Raw genomic sequence first — 15,854 nt, 5'->3', positions numbered from 1 at the left:
CAGATAGGCAGTTAGGGGGATCAGACCAACAGGGGGGAGCAGTTAGGCAGTTAGGGTGATCAGGCCAGGAGGGGAGAGCAGTTAAGATCATCAGGCTGGCAGGGGAGCAGTTAGGGGCATCAGACAGGCAGGCAGGTGAGCAGTTAGGAGCCAGTGATTCTGGATTGTGAGAAGGATCCCAGATTGGAGAGGGTGCAGGCCAGGCTGAGGGACCCCCCTGCCCCGTGATTGAATTTCGTGCACCAGGCCTCTAGTAAGGATATAAGCTTGGAATGGTGATTTGTTTTTCAGCCTGGTTTTAACAGGAAGCGGAGTTTTGATAAGAGCTGCTAATTAAGTCTGTGAGGAGGATGCCGTGCTGATTAATCCAACTGTACCTGCTGGTGGAAGATCCGCCGAATTAATGAAGAACTGTCATGTTCTTCCAGCACCGTGGGCTGCAGTTACTGGCTCAGCAATTTTGGGCTTGTCTCAGGGACTCTGCCGGAATATCCACAGTGGCACTTCTCACAGGCCTCTTGGTAGGAAAAACATACTTGACCAGTCCTTGTCCAATTACTTGCTGTGCTTCTCTGTGCCAGCGTTGTGTAGGGGCCCTGGGTGACTAGAAGTGCCCCCTCCCACTCGAAGAACTAAACGATCCCACTGGGGACACAAAGTAAATACTAAAGAATAAAGTCCTGAACAGGACGAAAGTAATTAATTAATGACTTCATTGAGTGGTAAAGACAGCGTGCCAGGGAATTCACAGGAGGCCGGTCGACTAAGGCTGCAAGCAGCAGGTGTCAGACAAATGGGAGTTGAAAGCAGCCCCCCTCCCTCCTCCACAGGAGGCATAGCTTTCCTGCCCACGTGGCTTACCCGTGTGACCTTTAACTCATTAGCCGATGGGACCTTAGCAGAGGTGATATGAATGAAGGTTTCAAATATGCTTGTGCAGTTGGGTTTTTGAGCCTTTTGCTAAGAGATTGCTGGGAAAGATAAACTTCCTCTCCCCTCTTGTGTTCAGTAAATGGGGGCCTGTGAATTAAACTAACAGGAGACAGAATAACAGGAGAAAGGCGTACCATTTCAACTACTATTTTACACATACAGGAGTTTACAGAAAAAGAGAAAGTCAAAGTAGTAATTAGACTCAGGGGCTTACCTACCATTTTTTACAAAGGTCAGGGGGTTTGGGATTTGAGGAATGATGAATTGTGGGACAGCAACTAGGAACTACATGGGGAAACTCATGGAAGACTGGGGTTAATTTGTAAAGTTGGTCTATGCACACCATCTCGGTGCCCACTCTCCATCCCTAGTGAGAAGAGTAGCTCTCCTCTTCCTGTACAGGAGAGGAGGGGACACCTTCACAAAGGGAAATTCATGCCCTGCTTTTAGGCAGAAAAGGCAGAAGGCAGTGAACTCTTCCTGCATCTGCTGATTCTCAATAACCCTCATGCCCAAATGGCATATTTTGGGGTTGCATATTCTGATCCCATTCAATATAAACATGCCCCAGTTGCCTGCTGACCCCAGAGAATAAAAGACACATTCATTGCCTGGACCTGACCCCCTCCCCCCCCCCAGCCTGGACCCGAACCCCGCTGGGCCCAGCCTAGATCAGCTGAACCACAGCCAACCCATAGGTGCCGGAGCAAGAAATAAATGCTTCTGGCTGTGTGCCACTGAGACTTAATGATTGCTTGTTACTCGGTGTGCTTGGAAGAATAGTTTGTTTATCTGAAAAATGAAAAAAAAAATGTACATCTGATTTGCAGTGGTATTGTGAAAACTAAGTTAAATATAAATGTATTGTCTCAGATTTCAACATCCTGAGACTGCAACGGAGGTCACGTTCATATTGGTCCCTGAATCGAATGGTTCCTCTGCTCAGGAGAAAACCCCCTCTGGAAGACGGTATCGAAATAGTCTTGATGTTTCTCAGTGTCGGGGTGTGCCTGTACCTCTGCCAGCCCCAGGTCCGCACAACTCTGCCAGGGTGCCGTGCTAAGCTAGGGTTCCCCATCTACCGATCGGCTCAGCATGGTCATTGGTGGGACTGCTGGGGAAACTCAGCACAAACAGCTGGCCAGGGGGAGGGGCTGAGGTTGGTTGGCCGGCCGGCTGGCTCTGGCCTCTGGTCAAACTCCTGGTCGAAGGAACAATTTGCATATTAGCCTTTTATTATATAGGATGATCTGAAACTCAGAGGGTTAAATCACTCTTGTAAGCTTACTAAGCTAGGAAGTTACCGAAACAGGATCTGAATCCAGGGCTCCAAAGTCTGGCTCATTCGAAAGCAGGAAGGATAAGCTTTGCTATCAGACAAGAGCACACAGAGGAGAAAGAGGATAGATTGCAAATTGAACCCAGAATTGATATGAACCCAGCCTCAGAGCAACCAGAAACCTTGAAACAATGTCTGATCCTGTGCAAACATCATGGGGTCAGATCCTGAGCTCGATTCCTGGAGAGCTGCCACCTGCCACCTCCCGCCAGCGTTCATGGGTTACCAGAAGGATCCCTTCTTAAGGAGGACTTTTTTTTTTTCTCTTGAGGAGAATGCATAAACCTGAGGACTTTGTACAATGACAACAGTAACTATGAAAAAGGAGAGAAAAAACACTTCCTGGAAGTTAATGTATAAAAATAATTTTTATTTACTACTGTAAATAAAGTATGCAAAGAGTAGTTTGGACCCACAATATTGCATTACTGATTTATTTACCACCTTAGCAGCATACAGTGCACAGTCTGCCTTTCCTCTCCCTCTGTCTCTCTTCCTCTCTCTCTCTCCCTCACACACACACACACACCCCTACATGGACTCAGGCAGGCGTAAGGGTGGGGATGACTGTGAACTAAAGGCGTTTTTCCTGCACATCCCACTGCTGCCAGTCTATTCTAATGGGTAATTCATGGAGAAGGCTACACTTAAATACTAAGAATTTTCTAAATGTTATTTTATGGATTGCAATTGAAAGGTAACCAATGCCCAACAATGTCATTGAATGATTTGGAAGCACTACAACCCTAGAAAAATTCAAGGAGCAAAATGTAAACCAATTTACAAAGCCATTGCCTTCCCTGCACTTCCAGCCACAACCGATTTATGTCAAGGCGCCTCAGAACTGCTGGGTGTTGGAAGCCAAATTGCAATCTGTTGATTGGACTCCGGGGAGCAGGGCTGTGGCAAACACATGTACTGGAATATTACCTAACTTGTAGAAAAGTCACAATTTTCTGTTATTGAATAAAAGGGGATGAACAAGGGGCTAAGATTCGTAAACGACGTCCCAGGATATAAGGATTCCGATATGTTGCCGGGCAAACTGTGACTCCCAATACACAGAGTCACTGTCAGTGGACGTCTGCGATGACCCAGCTAACCTCCCAACACACTCCTAAGGTCAGGATGGTCCTTGTATTGTTTGAATGCTCTGGGCACTCCTTTGTCATTTGATTAAAAAAAAAAAAAAGAAGACACCAAGTGCAAAATTCACATCCAGTTGACAAGACTTTTAAGGTATTTATCAGTAGAATGCCCTGGCCCAGCTTTCCAATACCACCTGTCCAAAGGTTTCTCTCTCATCGAGAGAGACCTGGAGTGCACAGTTCACCCACGTGGCTCTGGGTTATTAGTGACTGTGGGCTGGTCCTGAGCAGAGACATCTGCAGCTGGAGTCACAGCTGGACTTGCAGTGGGAGCGGTGGCGTCTGGGGAGGCCCCAGCTGGTGTCAGGTTGAAACCGTTGGCTGCAGAGACACACAAACAGATGGTGAGTATTCACAACAGTACATGCAGGGCACACAACCACACCCAGAACCCAGCAAGCCAGGAGAGATGCTTCTAATTCAGTGGCCCTGAAACTGACTAGGTAAGTAATTTTGGACCCATTTTCTAAGTTCTTTAGACTTTGGTGTCACCTTCCCTAAAATGGCAGGTTGAAATAGATATATAAAGACTTCTAATGGTCGTGACATCCTGGGATGCTGCACTTATGCTGTGACTTGCAGGTTAATATTTTAATCAAACAAAACAAAACATCTCTCTGGTTGATGTTTCTTGTGGTCACCTCTTCTCCTCCCCCCATGGCATCAATGCAATGCAAGCTATAAATTATACCAATTAGAAAGAACTGTTGGTTTTATTTACTATTATATTCTTACTAGAGGCCCGGTGCACAAAATTCGTGCACTTGGTGGGGAGGGGGGGTCCCTCAGCCTGGCCTGTGCCCTCTCGCAGTCTGGGAGCCCTTGGGGGATGTCTGATTGACGGCTTAGGCCCACTCCCTATGGGGAGTGGGCCTAAGCCATCAGTCAGACATCCTTTGTGCTGTTGTGAAGGCGGCGGGGAGGGGGGCGGGGTCCTGCCACCGCTGCTGCACTCGCCAGCCATAAGCCTGGCTTCTGGTTGAGCGGTGCTCCCCCTCTGGGAGCGCACTGATCACCAGGGGGCAGCTCCTGCGTTGAGTGTCTGCCCCCTGGTGGTCAGTGTGCATCATAGTGACCGGATGCTCTCTGCTTGATCAATTTGCGTATTAGACTTTTATTATATAGGATACCATTTGGATGATGTACCAAATTTGGTTTAAATTATTTTATTTAAATATGTGTATTTAAGTTTTGAAAAACATAATTACTAGTTCTAATTATTTATTAATCTACTATTAGGTAGGCAGTTGTACCACCAACATGTTAGGGAGGCTTATAAAGTTTTATATTTTACTAGTGACCCGGTGCATGGATTTGTGCACATTGAAAGGAAATTAGTTAGTGGTCAGCGGGGTGGGACTGGGCAATTCGGGCTGGACATACCCTGGAACCAACCTCCTGCGGTCCCTCCCTGGCCAGCTGCACCTGGGGTGGCACCGTGGCTCTAAGGGCATCTGCAGAGTACACAGAGTCCCTCTGGCAGGTGGGGTCCCTCAGCCTGGCCTGCGGGGATCAGGCCCAAACCATCTCTCCAATATCCCCTGAGGAGTTCGAGAGGGCACTCTGTAAAGTTGCTGTTGTACATGCAAATGCAAGTGTGCAGTAAACCAGATTTGGGGCTGACAGTGCCCCAGCAACAACATAACCCACAGCTGAAGGTGGAATCACGTGGCTCCATGAGGAATCGGGCTCCCTCCTCTCTGGTTCAGGGGTGCATCACCCGAGAACCGTCGCTACCAAATCACTGCAGCTCAGCAGCTCCTGTGTTGAGCATCTGGCCGCTGGTGGTCAGTGTGCATCACAGCTACCGGTCGGGAGAACACTTAGCATATTAGCCTTTTATCCTATCTAATAAAAGAGTAGTATGCAAATTGACCATACCTCTGCTACACCCACAAGCCACGCCCACTAGCCAATCAGGAGCGAGTATGCAAATTAATCCAACCAAGATGGCTGCAGCCACAGAGCTGCAGCAAGCAGGAGGCTTGGGTTTCCCTGGCAATGGAGGAAGCCAAGCTTCCCTGCCACCCTGGCTGGTCCAGGCCTACACTCAAGGCTACAAAGTTTCAATTATAGAAGATAAATAAATCCCAACAAAAATGGCGGCAGCCACGGAGCTGGAGAGAGCAGGAGGCTTGAATTGCCCCTGGCGATGGAGGAAGTCAAGCTCCCGCAGCCCTGGCCTGCCTTGGCCTCTGCTACAAAGTTTCAATTATAGAAGATAAATAAATCCCAACAAAAATGGCTGCAGCCACGGAGTGAGCAGGAGGCTTGGCTCTGCTGAAGGCTACAAAGTTTCAATTATAGAAGATAAATAAACCCCAGATACCAGGGCCTCCACTTGGGTCGCCAGGGGGCGTGGCTGGCCTGCAAACCACCATAGGCCCCTCACCCAGGCCGCCCCACGCCCCATGGGAACCCCCACCCTGATCCGGGACACCCTTCAGGGCAAACCAGCTGGCCCCCACCTGTGCACCAGTCCTCTATCCTATCTAATAAAAGAGTAATATGTAAATTGACCATCACTCCAACACACAAGATGGTTGCCCCCATGTGGTCAAAGATGACTGACCCCATGTGGACACAAGATGGCCACCACAAGATGGTCAGCAGGGGAGGGCAGTTGGGAGGGACCAGGTCTGCAAGGGAGGGCAGTTGTGGGCGATCAGGCCAGCAGGGGAGGGCAGTTGGGAGGGACCAGGACTGTAAGGGAGGGCAGTTGGAGGCGATCAAGCCTGCAGGGGAGGGCAGTTAGGGGTGACCAGGCCGGCAGAGGAGGGAAGTTGGGGGCGACCGGGCCTGCAGGGAAGGGCAGTTGGGGGGAGACCCAGGCTGCAGGGGAGAGCAGTTGGGGGGGACCAGGCCTGCAGGGGAGGGCAGTTAGGGGTGACCAGGCCTTCAAGGGAGGGCAGTTAGGGGTGACCAGGCTTGCAGGGGAGGACAGTTAGGGGCAATGAGGCTGGCAATGGAGCAGTTAGGCATCAATCAGGCTGGCAGGGGAGTGGTTAGGGGGTGATCAGGCTGGCAGGCAGAAGAGGTTAAGGGCAATCAGGAAGGCAAGCAGGCAAGCAGTTGGGAGCCAGCAGTTCTAGATTGTGAGGGATGTCCAACTGCCTGTTTAGGCCTGATCCTACCTGGATCGGGCCTAAATGGGCAGTCGGACATCCCTTAAGGGGTCCCATATGGGAGAGGGTGCAGGCTGGGCTGAGGGACACTGTCTCCCCCCCCCCCACCCCGTGCATGAATTTCGTGCACCGGGCCTCTAGTATATATATAGATGTCAGTGGTTTTCAAATGGGAGGAACTTTTGCCTTTTAGGGGACAGCTAGCCATGTTAGGAGATATTTTCGGTTGTCACACTGGAGGGCGGGATACTACTGGCATGTAGTAGGTAGAGACCAGTGGTGCTGCTAAGCATTCTACAATGCGTGGGACAGGCCCCCTACAACAAAGAGTGACCCGGCTCTAAACGCCATAGTGCTGAGGCTGGCATCCCTGCTTCGTGTACTGAGGCAAAGATGTGTCCTGGTTATAGACTGTGGGCTCTGGAACTGGGTTGCTCTGCCATTTATCAGTTATGTGACCTTGGACAAGTTTCTCACTCTCCTTCTAAAATATGGGGAAAATAAAAGTATCTAGACCCTGTTGAGCTGTTAGGATTAAACGAACTAATGTACACAAAGTGCTTAGAACAGTGCCTGGCAGGCAAAGTTACTCAACAAATGTCAGTTATTGCTCCTAGAGACCTGGTTTACTGTAGATGTATGTTAGGATTTATTAATTTCAGGCGCATGGCTTGCAGGACTGATGACAGAGTTGGTGCATTTGTTTCTGAGATGCCTACAGTTTTCCTTCAGGCCTCAGTAGCCTAGGAAAGCAGCAGAAAACTGTGGAGCCAGAAAGACCAGAAGTCAAATGGCTCTGATGTTTACCAGCAGAGTGATCTTGAGCAAGTTACTTAACCACTCTGAGCTGGTTTCTTATCTGTAAAATGAGGGTAGCGGTATGCAGGGATGCGTGACATATGGCTAACACGATGGCCACAGTTTGTGCAACAATTGCAACCGGTAGTTTGCTTTTAAGTAGTGATCTTAATTAAACTCAGGAATCCTTAAGTCTCTTACAGTTTCCAGTCAGTGGGACCATTTTTAAAGGTTCTATCCTGAAACGTATTGACTTTAAGAAGATGCACATATTGGCAATCTGACTTCTAGAAAAACCCTTCAAGAGTTGCACCTCCAAGTACCTAGAGCAGGGGTGGGCAAACTTTTTGACTCGAGGGCCACAATGGGTTCTTAAACTGGACCGGAGGGCCGGAACAAAAGCATGGGTGGAGTGTTTGTGTGAACTAATATAAGTTCAAAGTAAAGGAGAGGAGGGGAGAGCAAGAGAACCAGATAGAACAGCCGGATCCGGCCCACGGGCCGTAGTTTGCCCAAGGCTGACCTAGAGGCATCTCCAGGAAGCCCGTCTAAGAAATTCAGCAATGGGCTCCAGAGCCCCCAGGAATCTCTTTCAGTAACTACAGGAGCTCTTGTGAACCCAGAGACTGTTCGGCGAGAACAGGACAGTGGTGGGGTGGGGGAGCAAGGGGGTTGCATAATGATGTGACATTTCTCAGTTAAAGCCATCCCTCTGGCAGGTGATCTAACCGTGGCAGGGAGCAGGAGGCACAGGGATGGCACAAAGACCACTGGCTGGACTCCAGAGACCCGGTCTAGTCAAGTCTCATTTAACTCATAGATGGCTTTGGGGTAGATACTATGAATTTCTAAATGAATCTCGTAGGCCTTGGTTTCCTCATCTGTGAACAGAGAGGCTTGGATCAGATGGCCCACGACCCCCTTAGGCCCTCACATGGATCTTTTTGATGATCTCTGCAGAAGTTAATGAAGGCATGCATTTTCCCTTTTCAAGCGGAGGCAAATGTTTAAATCACCATGGTAACAAGATAAGCCAGCAATCAGTTTTCTGATTAAAACCAAAAAGTGCCACTGCGGGAACGTGGAAGGAATGCCTAATCAGCATGGCCACCGTTTAAACCTTCTCGTCAGAGCGTAATAAAAAAGCTCGACGCTTCCACAGGAAGCTTGTTATTGCCCACGGGAGAAGGACTTCTCCCCTCCCACTGCGGGTCTGCAATCACCGGACAAGCCCCCCACAGCCCGCCATCATTTCCAAGTGGCCTCTTTTTCTGTGCTCACCTGGAATGTGTGCTAATTTGATTACTGGACTAGAATCAAGGTAACCAGGAAAATACGTGTGTTGTTTAAAAAATTACACATCATATTCCAGAGCCAAATAGAAGTGATTTTTGGATTACTTGCCACTCAGGAGACCATTTTCCGTACATTAGTGAGAAAAATCAAGAGCTGGCCCTGAGTCCTGTGGACAGACTATGCGGCTCACTGCCTGAGTTTGTATGGCTCACCACCTAAGAATGGCTCCTCCATTTTTAAATGATTGGACAAAAATTAAAAAAGTAGTATTTCATGACATATGAAAACCACATGAGATTCAAATTTAAAAAAAATATATATTTTTATTGATTTCAGAGAGGAAGGGAGAGAGAGAAATAAAAACATCAATGATGAGAGAGAATCATTGATTGGCTGCCTCCTGCATGCCGCCTACCTACTGGGGATCCAGCCTGCAGCCCGGGCACGTGACCGGGATCAAACCCAGGACCCTTTAGTCTGCAGGCCAATGCTCTATCCAATGAGCCAAACCAGCCAGGGCAAGATTAAAATTTTCATGTCCATAGTAAAGTATGATTGGCAACCAGCCACACTGTTCATTTTCATGGATTGTCAATGGCTGCTTTCACACAATAAGGAAAGTTGAGTCATGCCCTGGCTAGTGTTTCCCAGTGGTTAGAGTGTCAGCCTGTGCACCAAAGGATTGTGGGCTCAATTCCAGGTTAAGGGAACATACCTGGGTTGCAGGTACAGGGAGGCAACCAATCAAGAGGCACATTGATGTTTTTCTCTCTCTCCTCTCTCTCCCCCTCTGTCCCTCCCTCCCTCCCTCCCTCCCTCCCTCTCTCCCTCCTCCCTCCCTCTCTCTCTAAAAATCAATGAAGAAAATATCCTTGGCCTGGCTCACGGTTGAGCGTTGACTTACGAACCAGGAGGTCATGATTCGATTCCTGATCAGGGCACATGCCCGGTTGTGGATTTGGTCCCCAGTCGGGGGCGTGCAGGAGGCAGCCAATCAATGATTTTTCTCTCATCACTGATGTTTCTCTCTCCCTCTCCCTTCCTCTCTGAAGTCAATAAAAACATATATTAAAAAAATAAAAAAATACCCTTGGGTGAGTTTTAACAAAATATAAAATAAGGAAAGTTGAGTTATGACAGAGATGGCCCTCAAAGCCCCAAATGTTTATTATCTGGCCCTTTACAGAATAAAACTTGCCAAACCCTGTTGTGGAGCATTGTAGGGAAAACATCTGCTTGCCAGCTGACCAGACGGGAGCGTATGGGAAAGGAGAACACGAGGGAATATACTGGGTGCATCCTGAGACTGCAGAATGCTTGCAAAGATGGAGTAGAAGGGGGTGCCTGAGGAGGGAGCCCTGGAAATCTCAGCTATGAATAAGGTCTAGCCTACTTCCTTTGGGCCTCTCCATCGAGCAGGGCCCAGCACAAACGTGAGCCATGCCATTGAAGCATTTCTCGCAAGTAGGGATACTGGGAGGGTGCCGAGGGTAATGAGGTAGGAGAAAGGTGAAACCTCACCAGGACATCGCTCTGACTTGCAGGCCACTGCTTCTTTCGCGTGCACCACATTTTGTGTCATTTTACTGTAATTTTAGTAGAAACCTCATTAACTGGAAATGTGGAGGACAGGAAAAGAGTGGGAAAAGGTTTAATTAATCTCGTTTGTATCATCTTCCTCCTACACTGGCTAACCACTCAGGCAGAAAGGGTGAGTTGGCTTAAATTATGAATGTTTTGAGTAGGCTGACATTGTTTTAAAAGGCTACCCAGTCATACTGAGGAGCTGGTAGTTCTGCACATCTCGCTCTATACTGTGTATTCTATCCTACATAATAAAAAGGTTAATATGCAAATCGACCGAATGGTGGAACGATTGGTTGCTATGACATGCACTGACCACCAGGGGCAGATGCTCAATGCAGGAGCTGCCCCCTGGTGGTCAGTGCGCTCCCATAGGGGGAACGCTGCTCAGCCAGGAGCCGGGCTCATGGCTGGTGAGCGCAGTGGTGGTGGCGGGAGCCTCTCCCCGAGTGCATGGATTTCGTGCACCGGGCCTCTAGTTTAAACATAAAGATTGTGCTGATACTAGTAAGGCAGGACTCTTTCTTTGAAATGGTCATTTACATTTCCTCCCTTCTTCTTCTCTTTCCCTTCCTTCCAGTAACCAGGATCCATGCTTTTTTTTCCTTTTTGTCTCAGGGGAGATTTGTGGCGGTACAGAAATGGAGTTGGTTTTAGACATATTTTGCTTTGGGATTTTTTTTGTGTGTGTGTGTTGTTGTTTTTTTCCAAAAGCCTGAGTCCATTAAGGAAATTATGCTTGGCATCCCTGACAGGGAGGGGAGAGGAAGAGTGCCTCAGAGATGCGACGAGGCGGGAAAAGGAGCTTGTGGAGCCTGGGGAAGTGGCTGAGGCCAGCTGTGGGCTGCACCATCAGGGAAGCCCCCACCTTCAGCCCACGAGGAAGACTTGGGAGGAAAAAGGCCAACGGAGCCCAGCTTTGGCAAAGATGATGGGACTCCCCCCGTGACCCAGAAGCTGCCAAGCCAATGAACCTGGGCCCTGGGGCGCTGTGTGTGTTCTGTTTTCAGACTTGTGGCCGTATGAGTGTTGCTAGTGTCACCTAAGACCCAGGGACCTGGGCACTACCCGGGGAGGTGTCAGCCCCAAGAAAGACAGAGCTGCCTGGTGGAATGGAAGCTAAGAGTCAAAAGTAAGTTCCCTTAGTCTAGCTGGCGTGGCTCAGCAGCTGAGTGTCAACCTATGAACCAGGAGGTCACGGTTCGATTCCTAGTCAGGGCACATGTCCGAGCACATGCCCAGGATGCAGGCTCAATCCACAGTGTGGGGTGTGCAGGAGGTAGCCAATCGATGATTCTCATCATGCATGTTTCTCTCTCTCTCTCTATTCCTCTCTCTGAAATCTCTCTCTCTCTCTCTCTCTATATATATATATATACACACACACACATATATATATATACTAGAGGCCCGATGCATGAAATTCGTGCAAGAGTGGGCCTTCACAGCTGCGGGCAGCTGCCTGGATCCAGATCCCTTTCTTGCAGCTGGATCCAGCCACCTTTGTCTTGACTTTCGGTGAAACTTCCTGGTATTTGGGATATAAAATAAACTCGCTGGATTGGCTCTCGGCCCCTGTCCCTGTCTCTCCATCAGAAGAGGACGGTGGTCCCACCCGGTCCCAGCTTTTTCCTTCTATCTCTGTGTCTTGTCTCTTTCTTTTATTTCTCAATCCCCTGCCTCCCCTACTCAGGAACTGGACCCGCTCTCTAGCTGCGCTGGACGCGGAAAGAGAGAAATACCTACAACCCAAGTGCAGGCGCTACCTGGTGTCAGCATGCTTTCCTTGCAGGGAACATGCCCTGGGACATTGCTCCTTGAGAGCTAACATTTGCGGAGTCCCAAGCACTTCACATCCCGTTGTCTCAACTACAATAGGAGGGAGCTGTACTATTTCTGCAGGGGAAACCGAAGCAGATAGGATCCCTGCCCAAGGTCACACGGCCAGTGGCCGGGCCAGAGTCCCGGCAGCATCCTGACTCCGAGCCTGTGCCGTTAGCTACTGGCGTGCGCTGCCAGCCTTCCCAACGCGGGACAATTTAATGTGGCAAGCGCAGCAAAGTGTTGAGTATAAATCACAGAGCATATAAGCTCAGGGGGGAAATGAAGGTAGCTGGAGCTGAACGCAAAATGGATGGACAGATCAATTTAAAGGCTTGACCATAAATCACTAATTTTTAAAAACAACTGACTGGAAATATGCAAGTCACGAAATGACAAAGATCCCTAACTGACAGCACAAATCCCTGCACACGGCTGCTGAAGGTAGGCCCCTAGTTCTCAAACCAGCCCCTCTTCATTATTGCGCTTGCTTCTCCACGCCACGGCTGCCACCAGCATCTAGGACGTCTTTTCCCTTCCCATGGGGCAGGTCATGGGACCTCGCACCCGCCCATCGGGGTCACACCAGTGGCTTCTCCGCTCTCTGCGCCTCTCTATTGCCCTGACCCCATCGCCCCATCGCTGATGGAATAGTACCTTTTATTTCACAGTTATTGACAGGTATGCACTTAATGCTGACAATCTGAAATACACGAAAATAATTTACTATGTATTTTAACTCTACCCTAGTTCTACCAGAGCTGGTAGGCACCACTGTGGGGCACATTTTGGAAATACATGGAGATTTTTTGTTTTTACTTCTAGGCCTTTATGACTCAAAGTGTTGTCCATGGAATAGCAGTGTGGACACCACCTGAAAGCTTGTTAGAGATGGTGAATCTCAGGCCCACCCGGGACCTGCTGAGTCAGGATCTGCATTTAACAAGCTCCCTGGGTGATTCGTGTGCACATTATAATGAAGAAGCACTGAGCTAGAATTTAAATACTGAAAAAGATATTACTTTATGATAATTAGTTACTTTTTACTTCTCCTTTATATTGGTGTGAGGGCATTCTTTAAAAAAAAAAAAAAAAATGTGTGGCCAAAACCGGTTTGGCTCAGTGGATAGAGCGTAGGCCTGCGGACTGAGGGGTCCCAGGTTCGATTCCGGTCAAGGGCATGTACCTTGGTTGCGGGCACATCCCAAGTGGGAGGTGTGCAGGAGGCAGCTGATCGATGTTTCTCTCTCATCGATGTTTCTAGCTCTCTATCCCTCTCCCTTCCTCTCTGTAAAATATCAATAAAATATGTATTAAAAAAAAAAAGTGTGTAGGCAGGATTATTCTCATTCATTTCAGGGTACCAAAAAATGTGCTGCAAAATATTTCTTATGTAAGGGGACAATAGGTCGGAGGCAGATGACAATGGCTGTTTTAAAGTATGGTGAGTCTGGAAATTCTGCTGCCCTAACATGCTCTCTGGGACTTTATCTTGTGATTATGGGGCAGGCCACTTCATCCCTTTGGCCTCAATTCTTCATCTGGAACATGAAGAACAGATAATTAATATATATATTTTTTTGGTTAATCCTCATCCGAGGATATTTTTCCCATTGATTTTTAGAGACAGTAGAAGGGAAGGAGAAAAGGGATGGGGGGTGTGGGTGGGGGAAGGGGGAGAGAGAGAAAGAGAGAGAGAGAGAGAGAGAGAGAGAGAGAAAGATTGGTTGCCTCCTGCATATGCCCCGACTGGGGCCTGGGATCGAACCTGCAACCCAGGTACGTGCTCTTGACTGGGAATTGAACCCATGACCCTTTGGTGCGTGGGCCTACGCTCTAACCACAGAGTAACACCGGCCAGGGCTAGAATTAAAATTTTTTAAGATTCCATGCAGACTTTTCTAAGGCTGGTCAACAGGGAGGGAGGGGATGTTAAGGAAGAAGCAAATGAAAAGAGGTTGAAAAAACTGAAGAAAATGTGTGAAGGAGTAAGGGATACACAGGAAGGGAAAATCCACAAAAGGGCAGGACGGACAGGGAGATGAGACTGCGGAGGGACTGACAATGAAGACTTCTGATCCAAGCAATTCCACCAGCCCATGAATTTTCATGGCAACCAGCTGGCATAAAATCATAAAGACAATTTTTAGCTCCTCCATCGGAATTGCATTTGTAATAATCATAACAATATTTCTACAGAGTAAAAATGACAAAGATAATTTGAAATGGAAAACAGTGACAAGATGCAAAATAAATGGCAACAAATTTGGGGACGGGACAGAATTTGCATGGGGAAAATTTATAAGCCGGAACACCACCAGGCCTCCAAGCTGGGAGGGCTCTTGCTGGTTCTCTGCTAACCTCCTCAGGTAAGTCAGAGGGAAATGATTCCGTGTTTTACAAGAAGCCTCTCGTAACAGTGACTTTTGTGTCCCCATCGAATTGGAGGTGAAAAGTGCTCTTTTTGCTTGTCATTATCTGTGACATAAATAATGGCTACGCAAAGACTCAAATGCCACGTCCAGTCCTAACGTGTCCCTTTGTAAATGTCCCTGTTGGTCTTCATGAGGGATTATGTTCTTGGAAACCATCCGAGATGGTGGGAAACTATAATCCTCCACGAGAGATGTTAGCAAATTTGAGCACCTACTAAGTAGGAGACTACAAATGACAGACCTTCCTTCAACTCAGCTTATGATCCAACAGGGCAGATAAACGTAATAGCTAATATTTACTGAGAGGGTTTTATAAGCCCGATAAGTATAACAGTTAAGATTTAACTACAGTTGTCTTTTGGTAAGTGTCATGTATATATATTTTTTTCACTGAACCCTTTTCACATCCCTGGGACGTAGCTACTATTATAACCTCATTTTATTGACAAGGCGTTGGAGGATCAAGAAGGTGAAATAACTCGCCGTAAGTCACACGGCCAAGTCTGGACTTTAAGCCCAAAGAGAAAGACAGAGGCGTCCATTTCCTTAACTACTGCCCTACACTAGCACAGAAAAATAATAGCAACTTGTGGAAACCACACTAAAATAAAGGTTCACTTTACATTCCTCCTCAGACCCTCCCTCGAATCCACGTGGCTGGGTATTTTTTAAAAAAATTAATATATTTTTATTGATTTCAGAGAGGAAGGGAGAGGGAGAGAGAGAATCATAATGATGAGAGAGAGAATCATTGATTGGCTGCTTTCTGCATGCCCCCACCTGGAGATCGAGCTCGCAACCCAGGCATGTGCCCTGACTCAACCACTGAGCCACACCTGCCGGGCAGTGGCTGGGTATTTTTATTCATCATGGGTGCTTGTTTATCATCTCATTTGACTTGCTGTCCTTGGACTGGGATAAATAGGATAAGCATTCATGCTGGAGGGGCCTCCAGCCTGGGTTTTAAGGCACACAGAGGTAGAATTTTGCTAGCAGATATTTTCAATGGGGAAAGACATTTCAGTTCAATTTCTTAAGCTTCTTATTAAAAGAATTCTTACTTTGAAAAACATAATAGTAATGGGGGTCTTCCATCAGCCAGACATTATGCTACACCCCTTGGAGGACCCCCGACCCCTGAATGTCCATCCTAACCAAAGGAAATAGCTTGGCCAAGGGCAGGAGGAGGGAGAGGGTGACTTTTCTGGTAAGGAAAGGAACTGCTATGTTTTTATATTGCCCTGGCCTTTGAGAAAGCCTTACCTGAGACAGACTGGAAATACTGCAGGGTCCAGGCGATCAACACGGACAGCAGGAAGGTTCCCAGGAAGTAGATCTACAAACACCGGAAACAGGCGTCAGATGACTGACAGGG

General features: G+C 48.0%; 1 protein-coding gene across 1 annotated transcript in view; it reads right to left on the bottom strand.

Moving 5' to 3' along the window:
• Window positions 1-2,627: 2,627 nt before the first annotated feature.
• Window positions 2,628-15,854, bottom strand: part of SEL1L3 (SEL1L family member 3) — a 110,028-nt gene continuing 96,801 nt past the window's right edge. The window contains exons 23-24 of the mRNA XM_080657593.1: window positions 15,743-15,815; window positions 2,628-3,741 (exon numbers count right to left, since the gene is read on the bottom strand). Coding sequence (XP_080513719.1) covers window positions 3,602-3,741; window positions 15,743-15,815 — 213 coding nt within the window. The 3' untranslated portion in view covers window positions 2,628-3,601. The remainder of the gene's footprint in view (window positions 3,742-15,742; window positions 15,816-15,854) is intronic.

This window comes from Plecotus auritus, assembly GCF_963455305.1.
Source record: "Plecotus auritus genome assembly, chromosome: 1".
Taxonomy (NCBI): Eukaryota; Metazoa; Chordata; class Mammalia; order Chiroptera; family Vespertilionidae; genus Plecotus; species Plecotus auritus.
This window is presented reverse-complemented; position numbering and strand designations above follow the sequence as displayed.